This window comes from Notolepis coatsorum, assembly GCF_963971535.1.
Source record: "Notolepis coatsorum genome assembly, chromosome: 13".
NCBI lineage: Eukaryota > Metazoa > Chordata > Actinopteri > Aulopiformes > Paralepididae > Notolepis > Notolepis coatsorum.
The window spans coordinates 27,338,050-27,364,990 of record NC_140177.1 but is presented as its reverse complement, the minus strand read 5'-3'; the positions used below and the strand labels follow the sequence as shown (position 1 = coordinate 27,364,990).

The 26,941-nt window shown below is 47.4% G+C and overlaps 1 protein-coding gene across 1 annotated transcript in view; it reads left to right on the top strand.

Annotated features, from left to right (window-relative positions):
* Nucleotides 1-21,278, top strand: part of pigk (phosphatidylinositol glycan anchor biosynthesis, class K) — a 95,668-nt gene extending 74,390 nt beyond the window's left edge. Inside the window, exons 10-11 of the mRNA XM_084327210.1 lie at nt 850-919; nt 19,056-21,278. Coding sequence (XP_084183336.1) covers nt 850-919; nt 19,056-19,172 — 187 coding nt within the window. The 3' untranslated portion in view covers nt 19,173-21,278. The remainder of the gene's footprint in view (nt 1-849; nt 920-19,055) is intronic.
* The last annotated feature ends 5,663 nt before the right edge of the window (nt 21,279-26,941 follow it).

Sequence of the window (26,941 nt, the reverse complement as noted above, 5' to 3'; positions counted from 1 at the left end):
TGTGGATGTGTGTGCTGTGAGTGCATTTGATGGTTGTTACATAGTGTTATTGTTCGTTGAGCATCCTGATGGCCTGGGGATAGAAGCTTCTTCTGAGTCTCTCTGTGCTTGCCATGAGACTCCGGTATCGCTTGCCTGACCGCAGCAGTTCAAAGAGGCAGTTGTTTGGGTGGCTGGAGTCTTTGATAATTCTCTTAGCCTTACCCATGCACCGCTTGTTGTAAATGTCCTGGAGAGTGGGAAGCCCCCCTCCAATTGTGCGTTCGGCTGAACGGGCTGTCCTCCACTCTCACTGGCTCCCTATCAAACAACGCATCAACTTCAAAACACTACTCCTCACCTTCAAAGCCCTCCATATCCTGCCCCCCCCCCTACCTGACTGATCTCCTTCTTCCCTACCGCCCCACCCGTTCCCTTCGGTCCTCCTCCACTGCCTCCCTCACTGTCCCGACATCCAAACTCAAAAACTTTGGTTATCGGGCCTTCTCTCGCACTGCGCCCCGACTCTGGAACTCCCTCCCTCAGTCCATCAGAGACTCCCCTACACTCTCCACCTTCAAAGCTCGCCTCAAAACCCACCTGTTCTCCCTTGCCTTCAACCCCCCCCCCCCCCCCCACCCATAACCCCCCCCCCTCCAACCCGATTGATGTCTGCTCCTGTCGCTCTGTCTTTTTGTGTTATCTCATGCTGTTTTCCCCCATGGTCTCATGTTCCTTTTTTATGTTTCTTTGTTTTTACTATAACCACTGTCGGGTTATTGAGAAGCGCTATATAAATAAAATTAATTATTATTATACTTTCCTCGTAGGCAGTCACTAACAACTACCATTGTGTGTGTTTCTTGTCAGGTTTGTGGACGGTGAGCTACAGACTCAGTCATATGTGGACCAATTGCCAGTTTCGGAGATCATCCATCAGGTAAGTCGTGTGTGTGCGCGCACACACACACACACACACACAAGCTTATGCACGCTGGGGTGAGTAGAGGACATCACTCATTTAGAACACAGCTCAGACCACATATTTTGATTAATCAAGGCCACTTGTAATAATAGCTGCATTTTCTCTGCAATGGAAAACAAAACACTGTGCGTGTGCGTAGGTGCATGTGTAGGTGCGTGTGTGTGTGTGTGTGCACGGGGGGAAGTCTCACGCGTGCGTCCCTGGCGCTCTCATTCTGTTATTTGGAGTGTGTCCATGTCCTCCTTAATTCCAAGGCAGAACAGACAGTTGGGATGAGACGTCCGTCCGCCGACAGATGTGTTTGTGCTGTTTCCATGGTGACGTCTGTGTGTGTGTGAGCCGCTCTCTCCTCTTGGCCGCCGCGCGGAAGGGCCACCATGAAATCCAACAGAATGGAGGGGTAGGAGTGTGGCAGGGAATTATGTTGCACGCATCCCGATTTCATCAGACCCTTTGCAAAAGGAATTCTTCTTATTCTCTCTCTCTGTTTCCACTTTTGACGCGCGTGTCCTGCATTCAGATGGGGGCTCTCTCGGATCCCATCTCTGTAGCTTTTGGGATATTCTCAGGAAATGGGGGGGGGGGGGGGGGGGGTAACTATAAAAGAAGGAAGGGTCGTCAGTCGTCACATCAGAATGCCAGCGTTCTATGCTCTGCTCGGTGCCAGACTAATAAAATATTAAATTCTAAATACACAAGTTAGCTGAGGAAGAAATACATCAAATGGACTGCAATCATATAGTGCCTCACATTCACCCAGACAGTCACACACCGACAACGGAGGCGACCATGCAAGGTGCCAAGTGGGGTTAAGTGTCTCGCTTAGACACATTGCTGGGAAGAGCCGGAAGTTAACCGGGAACCTTCTGATTACCCGATGACCGCTTTACCTCCTGAGCCACTGTCGCCCCCAACACATCAACCAATAGATCAAACGTTGCTATGCAACAAATTGCAGATGATTCTGACATCCGAGGTAATAACCTGTGACTCCATGATCCCAACCACCTCCATGTCGGCCGAATTGGAGGTTTCCACACTTGGCACCAGTGTGCGTTCACACGCTACCTTCCTTCTTTTAAAGCTAAGCGGTTGTGAGGAAAACAAATTGCAGATGATTCTGACATCCGAGGTAATAACCTGTTTAAATGACTCCATGATCCCAACCACCTCCATGTCGGCCGAATTGGAGGTTTCCACACTTGGCACCAGTGTGCGTTCACACGCTACCTTCCTTCTTTTAAAGCTAAGCGGTTGTGAGGAAAACAAATTGCTGATGATTCTGACATCCGAGGTAATAACCTGTTTAAATTACTCCATGATCCCAATCACCTCCATGTCGGCGTTCACACGCTACCTTCCTTCTTTTAACCCTTTCACTGCCACACTACCAGAACGGTTAACCCTTTCACTGCGACAATACACAGAATGTTAACCCTTTCACTGCCACACGACAACAGGTTAACCCTTTCACTGCCACACTACAGAAGGTTAACCCTTTACTATCACACTAGTGAAAGGGTTAAAGCTAAGCGTTTGTGAGGAAAAAGGCAGTAAAAAAAAATGCTTAGATTGACTTAGGAAAGCAACGTGTCGTGATTGGAGGGTCAAGGAAAGAGGGCGGGGCTTGGGGTTGGTCAGTTGCGTTCTAAACAGGTGCTGGAATGAGCATACGGCAGGAAGTGGTCCACACGCTAGAGACCCCCCGGATGCATTTATTGACACCGTGACAGAAGTGAGGTTTTGGGCGCACTGCTCTTCATCAGACGGGATGTTTTCTGTTACCAACCCATTTAAAATTCACTACAGAAACAGTAGGAGGTAGATTCTAGGGCTGGATGCTCATAGTCCATTCATCGATTGGTCAGTTTTCATGCTCTTTTTTTTCCCACGCTGTATGAATTATTTCCAGAAAGATGATAAACACATCTCTGGTAAGCACTAGACTTAAAAGAGGTCCTCTGTAGTATTGTGTGTAAATGGTAAAAATGGTAAATGGCTGCATTTATATGGCAGCTTTTATCCAAAGCGCTTTACAATTTGTTCCTCACATTTGACCCATTCATTCACACATCGACGGCAGAGGCAAGGTGCCAACCTGCTCATCGGTAAGGGGTTAAGTGTCTTGCTCAAGGATACTTCGACGCGCTGCCTGGGAGGAGCGGGAATTGAACCGGGAACCTCCGGGTTACCAGACGGATTACCAGACGACTGCTCTAACGGCACGTAGACCAATCGCAGCCACTCTTATTGTCTGGGACCAAATACAGCCACGCCCCATTCCCAGTAAAAAGTGGGAATCTCTAGAATGTGTTTTGGGCGACGGTGTATATGGAAGTGCCTCTCAAGGTGACGATAGACAACACTTTCTGTTGTCAGTAGATGGCAGCATTGGTTTAAAATTAAAAGGTGAAAATGTTGAAAACTACAACAATACATTTCCCAAGACCCTTAGCACAGGTCACAGGTCACTGGGATGCGTCTATTCTTCGACATGATCTGAACAGCGGTAAACTATTAATGCGACCTCAGTATAGCGACCGCGAATGGTAAACTAATTATCTTAACAAAAGTGCGCTGGTAGCGTTACATATGTTGTCTAAAGGGGGACATATGGTACAATTTAAGATTTTAATGATAATCGGCATATAATGGACAACATAAAGCATCGTTAATTTGTAAGAAACCTCAATGAAAACGGCGCAGGGTAAGTAATATTTGCTATTGTTATGAAAATGTGATAGAATCCTATAAAAATGTGGACGCATTTGGTCACCGTGACGTTACCTCCCAAGCAGCTGTCGCCCCTGTGTGGGGAAACAGATCGGGGTCTCGGCTCAGCGCTCTCATCCACCTGTCAACCCCACGCTTAGGAAGTTGTCAGCGGAATCTCTAAAACACCACCGCGAGAGGGAGTTGGCCGGCGCCGCTGACACGGTGGAGCGAGCAGCGGACGCTGTAACACCGCCTCGGTCTGCCGTCAAAGACCTCTGAAGCGCGAGCGTCATTAATACAAATGATCATTAATACAAAGTGCATCTCATACACACATCTCTCTCTCTACACTGCCCTTCTTTCTACCACTCTCTCTACCACCCTCTCTCTCTCTCTCGCTACCTTTCCCTAGCTTTCCCTTTCTCTGTCTCTACTCTGCCCTTCGCTCTACCACTCTCTCTCTCCTCTACCTTTCTCTGTCTCTACTTTGTCTCTACCTACCTCTCTCTTTCTACCTCTCTCTCTCTCTCTCACACACTCTCTGTCTCTACCTTTCCCTTTCTCTGTCTCTACTCTGCCCTTATCTCTACCACTCTCACACACACTCTCTACCACCCTCTCTCTCTCTACCACTCTTTCTCTGTTTCTCTCTACTCAGCCTCTCTCTCTGACACACACATGCGCATGCAGCCTATACTGCTTCCCCTGTGTGCTACTTGTCTCAGTCCTCTCTCTCTGTCTTCTCCATCTCCTTCTCCTTTATCTCTTTGTACCACGCATGACACACCAACACACTCATCAACCCAGTGACCCCTGTCCAGAGATTTCGATTGCCGGCCCAAACCCCTGCTGTGGTTGGAGATGGGAGTCTCATCTTTCTCTCTACTCTACCTCTCTTTCACTCTGTCTCCCTGTCTCTCTCTCTCTCTACCCTGCTTTCTTCTCTCTCTCTTTCTATGTCCCTTTCTCTACTCTGCCTCTCTCTCACACTCTCTTTCACACACTCACTCACTCACTCACTCACTCACTCACTCACTCACTCACTCACTCACTCACTCACTCACTCACTCACTCACTCACTCACTCACTCACTCACTCACTCTCACACTCACTCTCACACTCACTCTCACACTCACTCTCACACTCACTCTCACACTCACTCTCACACTCACTCTCACACTCACTCTCACTCTCACACTCACACTCACTCTCACACTCACTCTCACTCACTCACTCACTCACTCACTCACTCACTCACTCACTCACTCACTCACTCACTCACTCACTCACTCACTCACTCACTCACTCACTCACTCACTCACTCACTCACTCACTCACTCACTCACTCACTCACTCACACATACAAATGTCTGATAATAACAGAAATACCTGGACCGGGTCGTTGTGAAGCCAACCGTCCAGTATGTGCTTTAAGCACAGGTCCCAGCAGGTAATAAAGAAAACGTTTTCCAAAAGTAAAATGATATTTATTTGTAATGGGGAATGAAACTCACAGCAACACAATCAGGGAAAAAGGTAGGGGAGAACAAACAGGGTAAATACAATAAACACGAACACAATTAAGCACAAGTATCAGCAACAAGGCCAACACAATATATATAGTATAGTATAGTATCTATATAGTTCCACTTAAATGGAACAGTGGCAAGTGGCAAAGGAGCTAACAATATATATACTTCCACACAATAGTGGCAAATAGGCACAGAGGCCAACAACATAATGTACTTCCACACAATAGTGGCAAGATGGCACAGGGGCCAACAATATACATATAATCCCACACGGGTAATTCACACAAAGTGGCAATAACAGGCGACCTCACATTCCACTCTGGTCAGTGGCAATGACAGAATGAGGTGCCCCGGTTATGTGTCACATGCCAGGCTTTAACCACCGTCTACCGAGGCTGACTGCCCGCAGGTGCCACTCCTCATCAGCACAATCGGAGAGACGGGCGGCACCTGGCAAAGGGAGAAAGAAACAAAAGGGGATTAATACAAAGGCGACACACACACCACATACAAATAACAACAACAATATAATGTACCTCTACTAACCTGATGTTCACATGGTGTTACAAATACAATAATAATGACCAACCCACCTACATCACACTCACTCTCTCTCTCTCTCACCATGGCCTGATGTCCATCAGCACGTATTGGCAGTTCACACAGCACTCAGCCTCTGTCTGATTACCTTTCACAAGGCGTGTTTGCACAGTGCTGCTCGATACATTTTTCTTCTTCTCTCACTCTTCCTCCTCGCCAGCCATCCATGCAGTTCTCTCATCAATATCCCTGTGGTGAGCAGCGCAGGGGAGGTAGCTTGTAATGGAAAGGTTTTCAGAAGAACTGACTGACTCAACAACGAGGATGTAAAGGAAATAAAATAGCACATCATGGCAAAGAGTAAATGAACGTTCCTTGTTTGATGGTGTGTGTGTGTGTGTGCGTGCACGTGTGTGTAGAGTATATTCTTTTGCCTAACTGTGCCATTGTATCTTGTGTATGTGTGTGTGTGTGTGTGAGTGAGGAGTTGATGAATGCCTTGTCTGCCTCAGCAGCTGTCTGGGGAGTGAGGCCGGGGTGAGGCTGCTTCATCTTGCCATGTCCTCATCATCCCACCTCACCTCCATCACATCCACCACACATCATATCACTGCCAGCACCGCATAACATGTTCTCTCTTTTTTCCCATCATTTTTTTACTCTTATTGTTTATTCTATTAGCCCCCCCTCCCCCCTCCTTTTGTCGCACGGATTCCTGGTCTCTGCCGTCTAATTGTTATTTGTTCTCCTGCCAGATTGATGCCACACCATATGGCTCCGGATAATTTAAAACGGAACAGTGAAAATTAATGCTTTGTGTGTTGCTGTTGTTGTTTTTTGTCCCTACACCATCACTAAGCAGATCCACCCCCCACCAATCCTCGCCCCCCCCCCCCCCCCCCAGCATATCCATCCGTCCTCCTGCAACAGGCACACACATCAGAGAAGTTGACATGGAGGTGTGTCTCTCACAGTTCACTGGCCAATCAGCTCCCGATGAACAGCTTCCTTTTCACGTGTCGATTAGAATTTGCTTTGCTGCAATGCTCACATTTGTTAATTAGGAATGACAGACTTAGGGATTCATAATTATGGATGCACCGTTCCGACTTTTTTAGTCCCGATACCGATACCTGGGCTTTGGGTATCAGCCGATACCGAGTACCGATCCGATTCATTGTTCAATTAATAAACTGTATAAAAAAAATGTATACCCGATCCAGCTATTTTAGTCATATCGGCGCCGATATCCATATCGGATCGGTGCATCCCTATTCATAATAATAATAGTAATAGTAGTAATAATAACAATAGTAGCAATAATAATAGTAGCAATAATAATAATAATAATAATAATGGTAGTAATAATAATGATAGTAATATAGTAGGAATACTAATGGTAATAGTAATAACAATAGCTTGGATTTATATAGTGCCTTTCATGAAACCCAAGGACGCTTTACAAAGCAACAAAAAGTCAAATGAAACAGAAAAAGAATAGTAACAATGATTGACAGAGAGACGGCTGGATGCCGTAGGCACAGCAGGCTCTGCGTTGTGAGAGAAAGCATCCTTTTCACAGCAGACTAAATCACCAGGCTCCCTGTAGCAGCAGAGGCTCCTGGATGTCGAGGTTATGTGCAGCCAGTGTGCCGTCCTGGCAGAGTGCAACGAGGGCCCTTCTGTCACGCGGCTCCCCTGCACATAAATTGCTGCGGTTTTGACCTTGGAAGTGGTGGTGGTTGGCAGGCTTTTTGCAGACCTCCCTCAACGACCATTAACACCACGCGTTGCCCCGTTAATTAGCTCCAATCAATCAAGACGCGCCGTCGCTAATTGATTTTGCTTGTGAATTGAACGGGCGACACAAAGCTCATATTATGCAGCGAGGCCGAGCCGCTGTGAGGCTCTGTCCCTGTCCTTGGCCACAGAATGTGAACAGAATTGACTTTGAAAGGTCGATCAAAACGTCTCTCTCGCTGCTTCTCTCCCCCTCACTTTAAGCTCAGTCTCTACCAGGGTCTCTGTGGGGTATTCAACAGTATTACATTCTTAATTATCAATTTAAGGCCTTAAAAGGTATTAAAAAGTCGTATGTAACCAATACACCTGCAGATACCCTGTCTTTTCTATGGCAATGCAGGCAGAAGTGGCCTGAATCTGATTATTTTTGCTCTTATGTGACTAAGATCAGTTTTTTTCATGACAGCGTGTGAACAGCACAAATCACATTGAATCTGATCTTTTCAATTCAGATTTGGGCCACTATCATAAGTCTTAAATCAGATACAGTTTTTTTTTGCTATGCGACCTCAATCTGAACAGTCATATCAGAATTAATCCGAGTGTCACTCTAGATTGACATTCATCACCATTCTGTGGTGGGAGTCACTCAGTGAATACAAACATGGAAGGCAACTGTGATGGAGGTGGTTAATGGAGTGACAGTGAATTTACCTTCTAAATGGTAAGGTGGTACTTCTGTACAAGTAAAACTTGAGGGGACATATCATAAACGCTCTCTGAGTTTGAAAGCTTATTGAAAGAAGTCGTCTCTCTTTAACCTTCTCCTCACCCCCATTATCATCTGCTCACGAATTAGTTGGCCTCCACACTGCACATCGACTTCTATATTAAACCACTAACTGTGACTTCAGTGTCCTCCATGTTTACTTTCATCGTTCGTTAATTGTTCATTTGTGCATGCGGCTCAGTTATGGAGGCGTGACCGGTTCACACTGGAATCCGATATTGGCAGCTCAACAGCTGAACGACAAATAAATCTGATCTGTGCAATAAATCAGAATCGATTACAAATAAACACTGATCGACAGCCGTGCATTATGGCCAGACAGACTCATATTATGCCATAATGTACGGCTATCGATCCATGTTTATTTGTAAATATTTGATTTATATTATACAGCATGAGGGAGAAATCCTGTGTATTTACAGTGCATTATATGTATTGTCCATTAACACTTTGATTGCCTAAGGCTAAATTCATGATATACCATCCCTTGCCAGCTCTATTTGTCTATGGAGAAGTTCCCCTTCTTTGCAGGGCTATAACTTTTTAAATTCTATTGCTAAATTGCCATTATTAGGGCCCATTCAATGTCCTATATGTATTGTTCAGGGTGTATGAACGTTAAACCTTTTCATTCACATATTCATACTAAAATATGATCTAAAGTATAAGTATGTTTTCATATCTTTCTGCAGCTTTCTCCAGAACGTGATTTATAGCCCCAAATGCATTATATTGATGATCAAATACAGTTTGATAGCAATCGGCGCGATATAAAAAAATCCAACTGGACGGACTTCTGGAAGTTACTACACGTCATCTGATGTTGACCGGATGGGCGAGGGGGCGTTTATAATTCCGTGGGCAGCGTTATACCATTCATCTAATGTGGGTCAAATGTTCATCATAGCAGTTAGTGTCGAACACGGTAATATTACACGCTAAAACTCACCCCAGTCTCCGCGGGCCGTTGGGCGATCAGCGTGGGGTAGACAGTTTTCCATTATGGGATGTCGAAATACCCGGTCCATTTCCAGGTTGTATAATACTATATACGTCCAAATCATGTTGTTTATCGAGTTATTTGCAACCGATCGATGTCCAGTGTATCAAGATGGAGTCCCGGGACCTATAGCGAGTGCCCGGAAGTAATATGGGTGATCAGCACTTCATCCACATAACTTCCTGTTTGGTGCTTCTGCCGATCGGCCACCAGATGGCGCTCTTGAACCGCTAGAGGATTGAGAGGAGCTCAGAACTGTGTGTGAAGGCTGCGGATGGAAAATATGATTCCGATCACAGATTTTTGAAATATTGATATTAAAGACGAGTTACGGCGTCCTCGGCAACTTGAGCATGGCGGGGAAGGACGCCTAAACACGTTTTCGGCACTTAAAGTGTTAATACATGCTGTCCCTTCCAAATAAACAAATAAATTAAATGAAACACAGGCTACGTTCACACTGCGAGCCTGATTCTGATTTATTGCACAGATCAGTAGGGCTGACCTTCAAAATTTCTTTTGGAATTCGAAGCTTTGGGGCCGAGATTCGATTTTAATTCGAAGCTTCGAGATTAAAAAATTAAATAAAAAATGTAATTTTTTTTTTTATGTTGTGGGACTTGTACAGCACTTTGGCAGTGCTGTAAAGTTTAAACCTTTTTAAATCTTAGACAAACGAAACACTTTGCTTTCATGAAATATTGTAAGCCGTCATTTGAGGCTTTATAAAAGCAGCACAATGAACACAAATCTGTCAGTGCCGAGTCTGACCTCATCTTAAATAACAAACAGCAATGCTTGTTGTAGTTAACAAAGAGAGGCAGAGTTGATTTTGCAAAAAAAATTATAATATTATTATTCTTTTTTTTCTTATATATTCGAATTTTATTTTCCCATTCCCATCGAACGAATCTTCGAAGTATTTAAGACAGCCCTACAGATCAGATTTATTTGTCGTTCAGCTGTCGCCAGACAGGGCTGATGTTAAGTCCGTCTCCCCGCCAGATTTGCATCTGTTTTTTGACGGACGGTTCTTGAGAGGCTGGAACTGACGGATACATTACTGTTGTTTCTGCAAATGCATGGTTGCGTTCTAACCGGGTTCTAATTAAAAACAAACCTGACGTATAGCAAAACCGTCAAGTCTGTTTTATCTCCGTTTTGTGACGGATCAGTGTGGCCAGTCGTGGGTGATTATGAAGAACTAATATTGTCACAGGTTAAATTTAGTCAAGATTTGCCATCAAAAGATTCTGGGTAAGATATTACTTTATTTATCCCTGTGGGAAAATTCATAGGGGGAGGGGAGCTACAGGTATGGGCAGGGTAATAGTAGAAAGACATAAATATAGGCAATCAAATTTGTTCTGAATATAAAAATACGAGAACAAATCTTTTAGGCCTATACTTTCTTTAAAGGCTACAACCAGTTGGAATTCACTGTTACTGTTTACTGGTATTTGCAAACTAGCCTCGGAAAATCTAAATTTGTGATGCATATTGTGAAAAAACATATTATGTTTACAGTATTAGCCATACCATCCATCTGTCCCCTCCTCTATGTTCATCAGTCACTCTTCTCCTCTTCGTCTCTCTCTCTCTCTCTCCATCTCATGCATGTACCTCTCCCTGTCTCTCTCTATCTCCAACTCATGCCTTCTCTCTCCATATATACAACTCATGCCTGCACCTGTCTCTCTCTCTCCAACTCATGCCTGTCTCCGTTTCTCTCTCTCTCCAACTCATGCCTGCCCTCTCTTCCTCTCTCCCTGTCTGCCAAGCTCAGTTCCCCTGCCTGTGTCTCTCCCCCCTCCTGACATATGCTGCTCTCTCTCTGCTGGGTCCGCTGACGTGGCCTCCTGTCATAGTCGATCCGTCAGCCCTCTTCTCGTCATTACCCAGGTGGCTCTCGCACACACGCTCACATGCCCAGCGCACGCGCCTCCACACTTCGGCCAACTCTACCTTTCATGGTCCCGGAGGTCAGCCATCCCTGACGGCCACACCCCGTGAACCCAATCTCACCAGGGCCTGTCTGCTGTCAGAGTCTCTGGGTTTCCACAGCTCCAGACAGCTACCCTAGTCCCCCCCTTCCAGCCTCTGTCTTACAGCTATCCCCAGGCCACTCTCCCAGTAGCTGCCTGTAACCTCAGTCCTCCAGGCTTGTCAGCTGCCTCGCTGGCCCTGCTGCTTTAGCATTACTGGTGCCCAGCCGCTCTATTATTGATTTGGCTTGATTGAGCTGTTAAATGGATTTGGATTCCGTTGTAATCCAGTTTTAGTGTTTGCCCCCGTCTCTCAACATCAGAAAGTGGCAGTGTCCTCACATCATCTGGAATTTGGATTTAAAAGGACAGCATTAGCCACACACACACACACACATGCACACACACACACATTTCACAATCGTCTAGGGCGGCGCTGAGCCCAAAATAGCATTTGGAAGAAAAGTTTCTTGAGAGCTTGGCAAACTTGAAGACTTGTTGATTTTATGGTGTGGGAATTAGCCAGTCGAGTAGGATATATCAAGCCCTGCCCTGTTTTCCTGATCCTCCAATCACAATGGATGCTTCCCTCTTTCTTTGATTTGGAGTATCAAGACAAAAGGGCGTGGTTTTTAGATTAGGTCCATTGGAGGCTTGTACGTCAGTCGGAGCATGCCTCACCCTGACCTGAATTTGCATGTTATTTCTATAAAACTATACAGCTCGGTTTTACTGTGTGAACATGAACATGTCTCTCCTTTATGCTGCACACCAGAATGACAAGACAGCGATGATGTCATCAAGAGAGACCTCCTGGAGCTGCTCCACAGACAGTAATAGACATAATGACATAATGGACCAACTCCTAGGACACTGACACCGGTAACCATAGTGATTTTACTGTGACATGGGTACATCTTCGGATTCAGAGCCCTATGTTCAAGGAAGGCATTTGGATGCAATAACTTGGATGTAGAAATTCTGTGTAGAAAGGATGAGGTCCAGTCTCCATCATGAACAGTGGCTCAGGTGGTAGAGCGGTTGTCTGGTCATCGGAAGGTTCTCTGTTCGATTCCCGCTCCTCCCAGGCAGCGTGTCGGAAGTGTCCTTGAGCAAGACACTTAGCCCCCTAATTGCTCCCGATGAGCAGGTTGGCACCTTACATGGTAGCCTCTGCCGTCGGTGTGTGAATGTGAGTGAATGGGTGAATGTGAGGAACGAAATTGTAAAGGGCTTTGGATAAAGCTGCTATATCTCACTGAAACCTGGCACCAGCCAGAGGTTTACTTCACCCTAAACGAAGCCTGTCCTCCTGGCTACAGTTACCTGGAGAAAGCCTGCAGCACCGGTCGTGGTGGAGGCTTAGCCGTTATTCACAGAAACCAACTGGAACGGTCCCCCCTGCCCCTGCCTGTACTGTCCTCATTTGAATGCCTTGCTTTCAAATGTAAACCCCCTCTCCTCATGACAATACTACTGATTTACCGGCCACCTAAACCCAACTCTGTTTTCATCCCAGAGATGCAGGACCTCCTCACTACACTCTGCACAACCTCTGGCAATATCATAATACTTGGAGATATAAATATTCACGTTGACACGCCCTCTTGCCACCCTGCAGCTGAGTTTCTGCTACTTCTGCACTGCCTCAACCTCACACAACACATTGATGTCCCCACACGCTCGATCTGGTCATCACAAACTCCGCCCCCATCAACAACCTGCTAGTCTATGATCTGAGGGTATCTGACCACAAGACCATCTCAATGGAGCTGTCTTTCCAGTCTCCACTCAACAAGCCCAAACGCCAAATCCGTTTCAGGAACCTCAAAAATATCAACCCGGACACCATGACCCTGGACTTCCAGCTGCTCTCCTCTGTCAACTTCTCATCAGCAACTGAGTCAGTGGACTTCTACAATAAATCCCTGAACAGTCTTCTGGATCTCCATGCCCCTGTCAAATCCAAAACAGTCACCTTCGCACGCTCAGCCCCCTGGTACACCAGCGAGCTGCGGAGTATGAAGACTGCTGGGCGTGTCCTTGAGCGGCGACTCAAGGTCTCAGGACTCACTGTACACAAATTGGCCTACCGTGAACACCAGAAAGCCTACTCAAAATCCCTCAGTCTGGCACGGTCCCAGTACTACTCCTCCATCATAAATGACAGTCCTGGAAACTCCAAGCAACTATTCTCTACCATCAACCACCTCCTCAAACCCTAAATATCACCTCACTCTGACTCTTCCTCTCTAGCCCCTCTGCCCCTCCAGTCCAAACAGTTGAACCACAGCCGGCGACTACTCAACCTCTCTGCTGCTTTTCAATCATCACACAGCGAGAGGTTGAGGAAATCGTCAGGAAAATGAAGCCTTCCACTTGTATCCTGGACCCCTTTCCCTCAGCCCTGGTGAAATACAATATTGTCGCTATGAGCCCTCATCACCAAGGTCATAAACCTCTCTCTCCAGGCTGGCCATGTCCCCTCTGCCCTTAAAACTGCAGTCATAAAACCACTAATTAAAAAACCCTCCCTAGACCCGGACATCTTGGCCAACTACAGACCTATATCCAACCTACCATTCCTGTCCAAGGTGCTGGAAAAGGTAGTTGCCGCTTAGCTTCAGGACCACCTAAACTCGAACCAACTTCTCAAGAAGTTCCAGTCAGGTTTCTGCTCTGGTCACCAACGACCTACTGATGACGGCTGATGCTGGCTCTCCTTCCCTCCTCATCCTCCTTGACCTCACAGCAGCTTTCGACTCCGTCGATCATGACATCCTCCTTCACCGGCTTCAATCCACCATCAGACTTTCAGACTCTGTCCTTGATTGGTTCAGATCTTACCTCACCGGAAGAACGGAGTATATCTCCTTGGGAGAGGCAAGGTCTGACACCCATCATGTCACCTGTGGTGTCCCACAAGGATCAGTCCTCGGCCCCACCCTATTCACCTTCTACATGCTCTGTCATCAGCCGGCATGGAATATCATTCCACTGCTATGCTGATGACACCCAACTGTACCTAAAAATAAACCCTACCCCATCCACAGTTCTGCCATCTTCCACTCTGACCACCTGCCTTGAGGAGACCAAGGCGTGGATGAAGCACAACTTCCTACAGTTAAACAGTTCTAAAACTGAAGCCATTATTATTGGCACCCCACACCAGGTTCGCTCATCCACCATCACCACCATCACCTTTTCCGGCCAAAACATCACCCTGTCACCAACCATCACCAACCTAGGGGTAAAAATTGACCCTCACCTGACCTTTGAGGTGCACATAAATCAATTATACAAAAACTCTTTCTACCACCTTAGGAACATCGCCAAACTTCGCCCCTCACTCACTCTGTCAGATGCCGAAAAGCTCATCCACGCCGTTTTTTCCTCCAGGCTGGATTACTGCAACGCACTCCTCATCGGGATCCCTAGCAAGAACATCCGAAGGCTACAATGTATCCAAAACAGCGCTGCTAGGATCCTGATGAGAGTGGAAATACCACCACATCACTCCCATCCTCAAGTCCCTTCACTGGCTCCCTGTCTCACTCAGGATTGAGTTCAAAGTCTCCCTGCTCACCCACCAATGCCTCTACGGAAACGCCCCCCCTATACCTCAAAGAACTCATCACCCCTCACTCCTCCTCTCGACATCTCCGCTCTGGCCAGGCAAACCTCCAGCGCCCAAGGACCAATCTCTGCACTATGGGAGATCTGGCTTTTTGCTCTTCCGCTCCCAGTCTGTGGAATGCTCTCCCTGACTACCTGAGAGCACCACAGACTCTGTGGATGCTTTCAAGAAAGGCCTCAAAACTCACCTTTTTAGTAGAGCCTTCTGTTGACTTTTTATCAAATTTTTTGCTCCACACATTTTATGTTCTTTTACCAATTTCTTTTATCAGTTTTATTTATTCTATGTTTCTCTGTTATTCTATGTTTAGTCTTGCCTATTTTTATATTCTTTCTTTCTTTTATTCTCGCTAGTTTTTAAGTTTTTTTTAACTGTAGCGCTTTGAGATTTGCCCCGCAACTGTAAAGTGCATTACAAATAGAATCTATTATTATTATTATTATTATTATTATTATTATTATTATTATTATTATTATTATTATTATTATTATTATTATTATTATTATTATTATTATTATTATTATTATTATTATTATTATTATTATTATTATTATATAAAAATGCACCAACTGCACCCTCTACAATGAGCTGGTGCAGCTATTGTATAGCTGTATAGTTGGCTGTATAGTAGGTTGTATAGTAGGATGTATACTTTGCTGTATACAGTAGTTGGCTGTCTAGTAGGATTTAAAAAAAAGTATATCTTGCAGCATATTTTACGTTTTTCTTTCTTATATTAAAGTATATTTAGTTTTTAAGGATTGTAAAGGATAGGCAAAAATAAGCATGTGCTTCAGCCTATTCCTTTTTCGGTCATTGAGTTTGGATTTTGTGTGTGAGCTTACTTTGAATATGTACATTTGTGATTTATTATTATTATTATTATTATTATTATTATTATTATTATTATTATTATTATTATTATTGTTATTATTATAAGTCCACACAAGTGTGTTTTTGATTGATGTGTAAACAAAGACCGAAAATAAACTATTCATCATCATCATCATGTATAGTTAGGATGTGGAGTGAGGAGCGTTGCCCTGGTACGAGAGGAGGGAGACCTTGTGATGTGGTCCCATTTCCGCACCCTCTTCAGGATCCTAGAGGCGCAGTTTGGGATGTACTGAAGCTTCTGGATGTTCTTGCTAGGAATCCAGATGAGGAGTGCATTGCAGTAGTCTAGCCTGGAGAGACCTGGAATCTACTCCACACGATGCACACAAAGTAGATTTCAGTTGTACTCAAGTCAGCTTGCAGAGGCAGGAGCTTGACCTGGTTTGTGGCCAACTAGCCGGAGTTAGCATGAGGAACAGCAATGGATTACACTGAGAAAGGACTGATCAACATCATTAGCCAACTTAACTTGCAATCTTCCTTTAAGTACATCCTTCTGGACGCACTTGTTAATCTTAAATTGGTGCTTAATGTAAGTAAAAAAAAATAAGAGAAATGCTGTTTACTAGAGCCAGAGATATTGAGTTTAGTGGTTTGCATATATCCACAGTGAGTGGTTCTAGCATTGAGAGAGTCTCTGAGTATAAATATCTTGGCATCTGGCTCGATGAGAAGTTTTAATTGAAATACCATACAGACAACCTGCGAGAATGGCTGCAACAGAAAATTGTCTTCTTGTAGAGACACAGAACCAGCTTTCCTCGGTCGGGCGCCTGTTCAGCAGGGAGGGCATCGGGGGGAAATAGCGTGAACCTCCGCACGCGTTACGTTCCCCCAGTGAAACTCCTCGCTGTCAGAAGCGGTTGGCGACTCCACATGTATCGGAGGAGGCACGTGGTAGTTCTACACCCTCCCCAGGCCAACAGTGGAGCAATGCGCGCAACGACCAGGAAGGGAATTGTCATAACGACTAAATTGGGATGGGTAAAAAATACAGAAAAGCCCAAAAATGAATAGAATAAAAAAAATTTAAACAATATGAATACAATTTATAATTTTGAGTATTATTATCTTCACTCAGCCTGTACAGGCAGGCATTTGAGCCCAATCGTTTTGCACCGATTTGTGGCCAACTAGCCAGAGTTAGTATGAGGAACAGTATGGATTGTCCTGAGAAAGGACTCTTATTTTTTTTATCCGCTTTTTCTCCTCCTGTTTTTCTGTTTTTTTTTTTCTCCCATCCCAATTTTAGTCGTGCAAATTCCCCCCTCCCCTTCCTGGTCATTGCTTGCATGTGCCCCCCACTGGTCGGTCTAGGGAGGGTTGATACTGTAGATACTATCGCATGTCCCCTCCGATACATGCGGAGTCAGCCAGCCACTTCTTTTCACCTGCCAGCGTGGACTCTCATTGGTGAGGTGTAACGTGTGGGAGGCTCACACTACCCTCACCATCTCCCTTCCTCGCTGTGCAGGCGCCCTGACCGACCTGTAGAAGTCGCTGTTTACAACGACCAGATTACCACCCACCGGCTTCCCTCCCGCTGACTCTGCCAATTGAGCCAGTGTGACGGCCGGCCAAGCCGGAGGCAACGCTGACAGCCGGATTCGATACCAGTGTCTCTCGCGTTGGTGACGAGCGCTTAGTCCGCTGCGCCACCCAGCCGCCCTGAGAAAGGACTCTTATTGATCAACATCATTGATGAATATTTTTATAAAATTATTTTAATTACATATGACTTATTGTGAGTACATTTGCGAATACCTCTTCTACCTAATTTTAGCATTTTGTGCATTTTAGTTTTGTATATTGTATATTTTGCATATTGTTTGGTCTGTTTTACAAAGCCCACAATGCATTGGTCCTGACAGTAAAGTCAATGTATACATGTATACCTGTATCTCTATGCAGTCACATGAGGTGTATTTGCAGTAAAACATCACCCTGTTCTGCTCAACCCCATCTAATCCTGCCCACAGCCTGGCTGTAGAGGGACTGAGTTAGCCAGTAATGACCTCGGGCTAGCGTTTCACCTCCTCTCCTCGGGGGCCTGCCAGCTGACAATCGGCCTGCTTCTTCTCTTATATAGTGTGTGTGTGTAGGTGTGTGTGTGACTAGAGGCTGGCCCTGGACTGTCATGAGAAATGTTAGTCTGAGGACATCGGTCAAATGCAGAAATTGCAACGTGCAACACAGCGAGAGACTAACTGTGTATGTGAGAGAGAGACTGAGTGTGAGGGAGAGAGAGAAGGACTGACTGTGATTGTGAGGGAGAGGCTGTTAGTGTGAGAGGGAGAGAGAGAGACTGTTAGTGTGAGAGGGAGAGAGAGAGACTGTTAGTGTGAGACGGAGAGAGAGAGAGACTGTTAGTGTGTGAGAGGGAGAGACGGTGTGAGAGGGAGAGAGACTATTAGTGTGAGAGGGAGAGAGATACTTAGTGTGAGGGAGAGAGAGAGAGGTACTCTTAGTATGAGGGAGAGAGAGAGAGATAGACTGTTAGTGTGAGGGAGAGAGAGAGGTACTCTTAGTGTGAGGGAGAGAGAGAGATTCTTCCCCCCAACTTTGTATTCCCTGACTGGATAATGGGAGCTTGTATAGCGAGGGATAACACAGAAATCTCTCGAGTGTCTCCTCCTCTCATTCTCGCCCATGGATTTGTCGCCTGCTGAGGACTTATGAAGATTTTTTTTAGAGGTTAAATCTCGTCTCTTCCCAGAATATTTCCCCATCGCATTAGCATTTAAATGTGCTCAGTGTGAGATGCATGTTTAATAGGGCTGAGATTTAAAAGTATAATCATATACAAAGTGATGATGTGGCAGTGAATGGGGCCAAACACAGGACAGGGGGGGAGAACAGATGAGCCCCGGCAGGCCCGCTATCGTGTGTGTGTGTGTGTAAGCGTGCATGTGCATTAGAAATACTGTATACGTTGAATGTAGTGTGTGGACAAGATGGGGAAAGTGTATATAAGATTGTGTGTCTTGAGTGTTTGTGTGAGAGCGAGTGTGTCCAGAAGAAAGGTACAATAACTATTACCTGCGTGTGTGGTGAAGATAAAGTGTCTCTCCCCGCTGGCCTGTGTGAATGACAGAACAATCAGCAGGAGTCTTAACAGTAGAAATGTACACACTGTTACTAACCATCTATCTGTCTCTACCTCTCTCTCTACCCCCCCTCTCTCTCTATCCCCCTCGCTCTACCCCCCCCCCCCCCCCCCCCCCCCTCTCTCTCTACCCCCCTCCCTCTCAGAAACCCAAGCAGAAGGACTGGCACCCTCCCGATGGCTTCATCCTGGGCCTGTGGACCCTCATCCTCCTCGTGTTCTTCAAGACCTACGGTGTCAAGCACCTCAAACACATCTTCTAAAAAAATAAACGGCCACTGAAGTACCTGAGTATCTCCCTAAGGACTAACGACGAGAGGCTCGCCGATACCTGGAGACCGAGAGCCCTGTTTTTTTTATTATTATTTGAAGGAATGTAAGGAAGGTACTATTTTGGCAAAGCTTTCATTTCCAGCCAGTGTTAGCATTTAAAGCAGCCCCCCCCCCCCCCTCCCAGGAGAAGTAGTTAGTGGAGGGGGTGGGGGAGGGGGAGGGGGACGGGGCAAGTGTGCCTGGTGCCTATAGCTGGACCGGTGTTGAGCGTAAAACCGCTCTTGCTGATAACTATACCATGGTATGACGTCTATCTATCGTCGGTGCGTTCGAGGAGACGTGTTACGATGGAAACTCACCGGTTTTCATCAAGAGCAGTTTTAGCTGAGCACCGGGGGTTAGAGTCTGAGGTTCTATTGAATGAAAATGTATTTCTTTGTACGACTACAGTGGAGGCTAGGAACGTCCAACGCCTCGTTCTGCAAAATGTCGTTAAGGAGTCTTAAGGCACCATGTACGCTAGTTACAGTGTGACGTTATTGGTGCCAATTGGGAAAAGATTGACGACTACTGACTCGTTGTAAACGCTCACGTATTTGAACACATTTTGTACATAATGTCACTTGCTTGTCGGAACAGTCGACTCTTTAAGAAGAAAGGAATGTAGACGAAGGTCGTACAGTTTCCACGCAGGCTAGACTCCGTACCGCCACACCGGACGCCAGCCGCTGTTATTCTGAGGCGTTCTCGCGTGTTCCCTCCTCAGGGACCGTCTTGTGTATTTATTTCATTCTCGTTCAAATACACCATTATGTTTCCTCAGCCCATTCCATAATTGAGTTGATTTGCCTTGAAAATGCACTGAATTGAGTCTGGATGATAAGAATTAAATGTTTTTTTTCCGAGAGTCAACACCGCTCTGCATATTTCACCACTAACCTTCTTTTTTATTCTTTATTTATTAATTTTTTTTCAATGAGCGCTACTCTGAATGGGAGCTCGGTCAAAAATAATTATTTTAGAGCGGTGGGGGCTGTTCGACCAACAGGGATGCTGAGAGGCTGGACCGGCTCGGCCGGAAGCCAGTTGATATATATGTTACACCACGTGACGATATGCGTCCTATCTGGGCTGTGAAGGATAACAATCACAGATAATCCCATCTGGCATGATGGACCCTCCACTATTCCATTCACCAAATTGGCTTCTTGGTGGAAGCGGCCATTAGCTCTCAGCCTGCACTCTGACAGTGTTCCCTGGTGATGGACAGCTCCTCTTCTTCTTCTTCCTCCACATGTTTCCTCCACCACGCCGGTGATAAGTGAGTGATAACCTGAGAAGCCTCTAGTCACACCAATTGAATCTCTGGTTAAGACCTGTTTACTCCTGCTTCTCCCTCTCTCTCTCATCTCTCTCCCTCTCATCTCTCTATATCTCCCTCTCATCTCTCTCCCTCTCCTCTTTCTGTCTCTCCCTCCTTCTCCTCTTTCTCTTCTCCACTCTATCTCCCTCTCTCCCCCCTTTTTCTCTGCCTTTCCCTCCCCTCCCTGTCTCTCCTCCACTATCTCTCCCTCTCCCCCCTCTCCTCTTTCCCTCCCCTCTATTTCTCTCCCTCCCACTCGCTCTCTCCCTCTCCCCCCTCCCTCTCTCTTTCCCTCTGTCTCTCTACCTCCCTTCCTCCTCTCATTCTGCATTAGCCTTATTGTTGGAGGGGGGGGGGGGGGGGGGTGGGGCTGATGGTGAAAGCATATGGATTGAACTTGCGGTAGTTTATCTTTGCCCACCGGGCCATTGTCTCTCTCTCCTCTCTCTCTCTCTCTCTCTCTCTTTCTCCCCCTCTTGTGCCCGAGAGGGCTAGAGAATGGATGGGGTGGGATATGAAGCCATATGTATGGGAGGGCTGTTGCTGTGTTGCCACCAGACGGCCTCTCTCTTATACATTATTTATACTACTTTTATTTCTTCCTGCGAGTTTCTCTCTCTTTCTCTCTCCCTCTCTCCCTCTTTATTTAACCTCATTCCTCACTGGGGGGGGGGGGGGAAAGCATGTATGACTTTGTTTTTGTCTCTTTTTTTGTAATTGATCCTCTTGCGATGCCCTGATTAAAGATGAAAGGTTGGATCTGAGGAAAGGATTTGCGTCTCTTCTTTGCTTTTTGATCTTTCTTAAAAGATACTGTGTTCCATTAATTACTCCACAATCCAACAGCGGTTTGAGGATATAACCCGTTCTGTACTGTTTCCTTCTTGTTATTGAAACTATCTCACAGTGATCCGGTGGAGGTTTTTCAAATCGCTCGCCCAGTATGTCATCCGCTGTAGTCCTAATGCAGCGTGACGTTCCCCGCTCCCAGTTAATGTACCAGCCCCCTCTCTGAAGCTCCCAGTTAATGTACCAGCCCCCTCTCTGAAGCTCCCAGTTAATATACCTGCCCCCTCTCTGAAGCTCCCAGTTAATGTACCTGCCCCCTTTCTGAAGCTCCCAGTTAATGTACCAGCCCCCTTTCTGAAGCTCCCAGTTAATGTACCTGCCCCCTCTCTGAAGCTCCCAGTTAATGTACCAGCCCCCTCTCTGAAGCTCCCAGTTAATGTACCTGCCCCCTCTCTGAAGCTCCCAGTTAATGTACCTGCCCCCTCTCTGAAGCTCCCAGTTAATGTACCTGCCCCCTCTCTGAAGCTCCCAGTTAATGTACCTGCCCCCTCTCTGAAGCTCCCAGTTAATGTACCTGCCCCCTCTCTGAAGCTCCCAGTTAATGTACCTGCCCCCTCTCTGAAGCTCCCAGTTAATGTACCTGCCCCCTCTCTGAAGCTCCCAGTTAATGTACCTGCCCCCTCCACACTCGGCTCACAGCACGTCTACTAAAATGAGCACCACCTCCCCGGCCTGTTTGTTCTAAAATCCCACTTCAGAATCGTGTGTCTGTGTTGTGACGCGATGCTCTGTCCTGCACCGTCTCCCTCCCGTCTGTGCTAATAAAGATCAGTGTCTTCTTGTCTTCTTCTTCTCCCGCATTTCACTGTATGCCCCGCGTTTCACTGTATGCTTGTATGCCGTGACAAATAAAACTCTTGACTTGACTTCTTCTTCCACATCTGACTGGATGGGGAACGACTAGGGCTGGGCGATTAATCGAGTTTCAATTTCAATTGCGATTTTGGCTTCCCACGGTCATGAAAACAAGATCATCTAGATGAAACGATTATTGTGCCATGTGCCACGCGTTGCTGTCATTTTCTTGTGTGTTGTAAATGCAGCGCACCCTTCCTTCCCAGCGGTGCGCACCCCCCCCTCCAAGCCCAAGCGGTAGTTTCAGCTCAAGTCAAGTCAAGAGATTTATTTGTCACGGCATACAAGTATACAATGAAATGCGGGTGGTCTTGCCCGCAACGATGTGCAAATAACATAATAGAATCAACATTGTGCAATAAACAAGTAACATTGTGCAATAAACAGGTAACATGTTAGGGCATATCGGTATATGTACATAAGTTATTTACAGAGCATGGAGGACATACTGGGTCCTTTGGTAGCTCACGTTGAGAGGGAGGAGCTACGGTGCGTTTCTTCAGTTATTTTTAAACGTCTTTGGTAACATGTAGAAGATGACACAAAGGCAGCATTTTGCCTGAGAAGAGAAGTACAACAATCCTCGCCAAATCACTCAAACCAAATCAACGAGTAATCATGTTTTATAATAATGATTTCAATATCAATAAAAATGATCTCGATTATGATTTTTGCCATAATCGAGCAGCACTAGGACCAACCCGCCGACGGAACAATACCAGACAGCCGTCTCGGAGGAGAGAGAGGGAGAAAGACGGGCGGCCTTAGAGTGGTCACAGGGTGAGCAGGACGCCCCCGGGGAGGGTGGTTCTTTTGAGGGTGAAGAGTGCGGAAGGGTAACCCGTTTGTAGCAGACTTCTGGATTCAATGGTTTACCCACCAATATATGTATATATAGCCTACACGCTCACACACGGTCTATGGGGACATGGAGAGTGACAGGTTGTATAATTGCCATGGAAACTCTGGAATTCAATCTTGACGATGGTAACCAACGATGCTTCTTCACATAATACGGTACACTTCACCTGGACAAATGGATGTGGCACAAATCGTACTAAATAGGGTATTCTTTCTTAATTGTCTAAAATCTCAACACGGTTTGGTACAGAAAAGAGATGGTAAACACACTTTAGTATTCATAGGTATTTCTTTGAAATCCTTCCATTACCTACGTATGACTTTTATTGATCTGGAAAAAGCTCGTTCTCGTATGATTGATGTCCATATGAGCTTACTTCCCCCCCCCCTCATGGAATGCTTACGTTCCCCTTCATACTACCAGCCTGATTTATGTGCATAATCTTAAGGCAGTGTGGCACCAACTACTTCCCACAAATGCAACCTTCTGCTGCTCAAGGGATGTTTAAAGACTGATTCAGTAGTGAGTGTCATCAGGGGCTCTATTTTTAGCCCTGGGGGGGGGGGGAGTGATGTGGAACCTCGTAGTACTGCCCGTCTTTCATTATTATTTCAGTGCAGGGCAGCCTGACGGCACCAACAGACAAGAAGTGACACAGAGAGGGGGGGGGGCACTGTCGGGAGGTCTTGACATAATGGAAGGTGAGCCGTTGGCCTCCGTATCTCTATTTTATACGTCCATGAAACATTTACAGAATAAATTAAATGCTGAAATTCCTTTGGACCAAATGGTCCTTTTGAGTCCAATGAGAGGGGTTCCATAATGTGCTCAAAGAGGGGAAAGAAGAGACTGTGACCCTGTACTCTGTATGTATACAATACTGTGAACCTGTACTCTGTATGTATACAAGAGTGTGACCCTGTACTCTGTATGTATACAAGAGTGTGACCCTGTACTCTGTATGTATACAAGACTGTGACCCTGTACTCTGTATGTATACAAGACTGTGACCCTGTACTCTGTATGTATACAATACTGTGACCCTGTACTCTGTATGTATACAAGACTGACCCTGTACTCTGTATGTATACAAGACTGTGACCCTGTACTCTGTATGTATACAAGACTGACCCTGTACTCTGTATGTATACAGGACTGTGACCCTGTACTCTGTATGTTTACAAGACTGTGACACAAGACTGACCCTGTACTCTCTGTATTTACGTAGGGGTCTCACGCTGGACCCCCTCTCTCCTGGCTGGACCCCCTCTCTCCTGACTGGACCCCCTCTCTCCTGGCTGGACCCCCTCTCTCCTGACTGGACCCCCTCTCTCCTGGCTGGACCCCCTCTCTCCTGGCTGGACCCCCTCTCTCCTGGACCCCCTCTCTCCTGGCTGGACCCCCTCTCTCCTGGCTGGACCCCCTCTCTCCTGACTGGACCCCCTCTCTCCTGACTGGACCCCCTCTCTCCTGGCTGGACCCCCTCTCTCCTGACTGGACCCCCTCTCTCCTGGCTGGACCCCCCCTCTCCTGACTGGACCCCCCCTCTCCTGGCTGGACCCCCTCTCTCCTGGCTGGACCCCCCCTCTCCTGGCTGGACCCCCTCTCTCCTGACTGGACCCTCTCTCTCCTGACTGGACCCCCTCTCTCCTGGCTGGACCCCCTCTCTCATGACTGGACCCCCTCTCTCCTGACTGGACCCCCTCTCTCCTGACTGGACCCCCTCTCTCCTGGACCCCCTCTCTCCTGACTGGACCCCCTCTCTCCTGACTGGACCCCCTCTCTCCTGGCTGGACCCCCTCTCTCCTGGCTGGACCCCCTCTCTCCTGACTGGACCCCCTCTCTCCTGACTGGACCCCCTCTCTCCTGACTGGACCCCCTCTCTCCTGACTGGACCCCCTCTCTCCTGGACCCCCTCTCTCCTGACTGGACCCCCTCTCTCCTGGCTGGACCCCCTCTCTCCTGGCTGGACCCCCTCTCTCCTGGCTGGACCCCCTCTCTCCTGACTGGACCCCCTCTCTCCTGGCTGGACCCCCTCTCTCCTGGCTGGACCCCCTCTCTCCTGGCTGGACCCCCTCTCTCCTGGACCCCCTCTCTCCTGACTGGACCCCCTCTCTCCTGGCTGGACCCCCTCTCTCCTGGACCCCCTCTCTCCTGACTGGACCCCCTCTCTCCTGACTGGACCCCCTCTCTCCTGGCTGGACCCCCTCTCTCCTGGACCCCCTCTCTCCTGACTGGACCCCCTCTCTCCTGGACCCCCTCTCTCCTGGCTGGACCCCCTCTCTCCTGACTGGACCCCCTCTCTCCTGACTGGACCCTCTCTCTCCTGACTGGACCCCCTCTCTCCTGGCTGGACCCCCTCTCTCCTGGCTGGACCCCCTCTCTCCTGGCTGGACCCCCCTCTCTCCTGACTGGACCCCCTCTCTCCTGGCTGGACCCCCCTCTCTCCTGGCTGGACCCCCTCTCTCCTGACTGGACCCCCTCTCTCCTGGCTGGACCCCCTCTCTCCTGGCTGGACCCCCTCTCTCCTGGCTGGACCCCCTCTCTCCTGGCTGGACCCCCTCTCTCCTGGCTGGACCCCCTCTCTCCTGGCTGGACCCCCTCTCTCCTGGCTGGACCCCCTCTCTCCTGACTGGACCCCCTCTCTCCTGGCTGGACCCCCTCTCTCCTGGCTGGACCCCCTCTCTCCTGGCTGGACCCCCTCTCTCCTGGCTGGACCCCCTCTCTCCTGACTGGACCCTCTCTCTCCTGACTGGACCCCCTCTCTCCTGACTGGACCCCCTCTCTCCTGACTGGACCCCCTCTCTCCTGGCTGGACCCCCTCTCTCCTGGCTGGACCCCCTCTCTCCTGACTGGACCCCCTCTCTCCTGGCTGGACCCCCTCTCTCCTGGCTGGACCCCCTCTCTCCTGACTGGACCCCCTCTCTCCTGGGTCCTGTTGCCGATGCGTGAGAACATAACGGCCTCCACCGCCCCCCCGTCCCCGTCCCCCCACCGTGGGAACATGATTGTGAGACGCGTTCCCCCTGTGTAAGCGCTTATGTACCTGACCCAGCGGATCTCGCCTCTCCTTACTCACATTAAGGAGATGAAGGTAAAATCAATAGGGGGCCGCCGGCTCCGAAATCTATCATGAGATAACAATCCTCCTTTCTTCCCCTCCTGACTGACACCTGATTCTTATTCAGAAGAGAGCGAGGGGGGGGGGAGATGACTGGGTGCCTGCAGATGACATGCTCATAATAAATCTAAGATAAAGGGAGTACATTTTTTTTTGAAATCCCAATTTTGCCGTTCCCCTGATAGATATTTGGCACCGGGGGAAGTGACGGGCGGCGTCTCTGACCAATAGAGTCAGACGAATACTGTCCGGCCGCGTCCCGCCTCTCCATCTTAATCTCCCGCTTGTCTCCTGTGACACATCTCAACCATTTACATGACAATCCCGCTTGTAGCTCTATAAATTGCCCTATTAACCGGTGACAGGATATGACAAAGCTATACTCTGCGATACACATATAGCTAGCGTTGACAAGCGAGAGGCCACGTCGTACGTGATTATGTCCCGGCGAATGATTCGGCTGTCGACAGAGTGACTGAGAGCTGGAGTTCTTTGTGTGTGAGAGTATACAGTATACATTATACAGAGTATGGCATGCAGTATGCACATTGTTGAGCCACACCAGAGTTCGTTGAATGATGAATGTGAATGTGCCTTTGGCACACGTATGCAATACAACACCAGGGACTGTAGGCCCTTGTTTATCCTTCCCAAACCAGCAAACCATACTGCATCGACGTGGTTTATTTATACGTTCCCCTCAATTAGA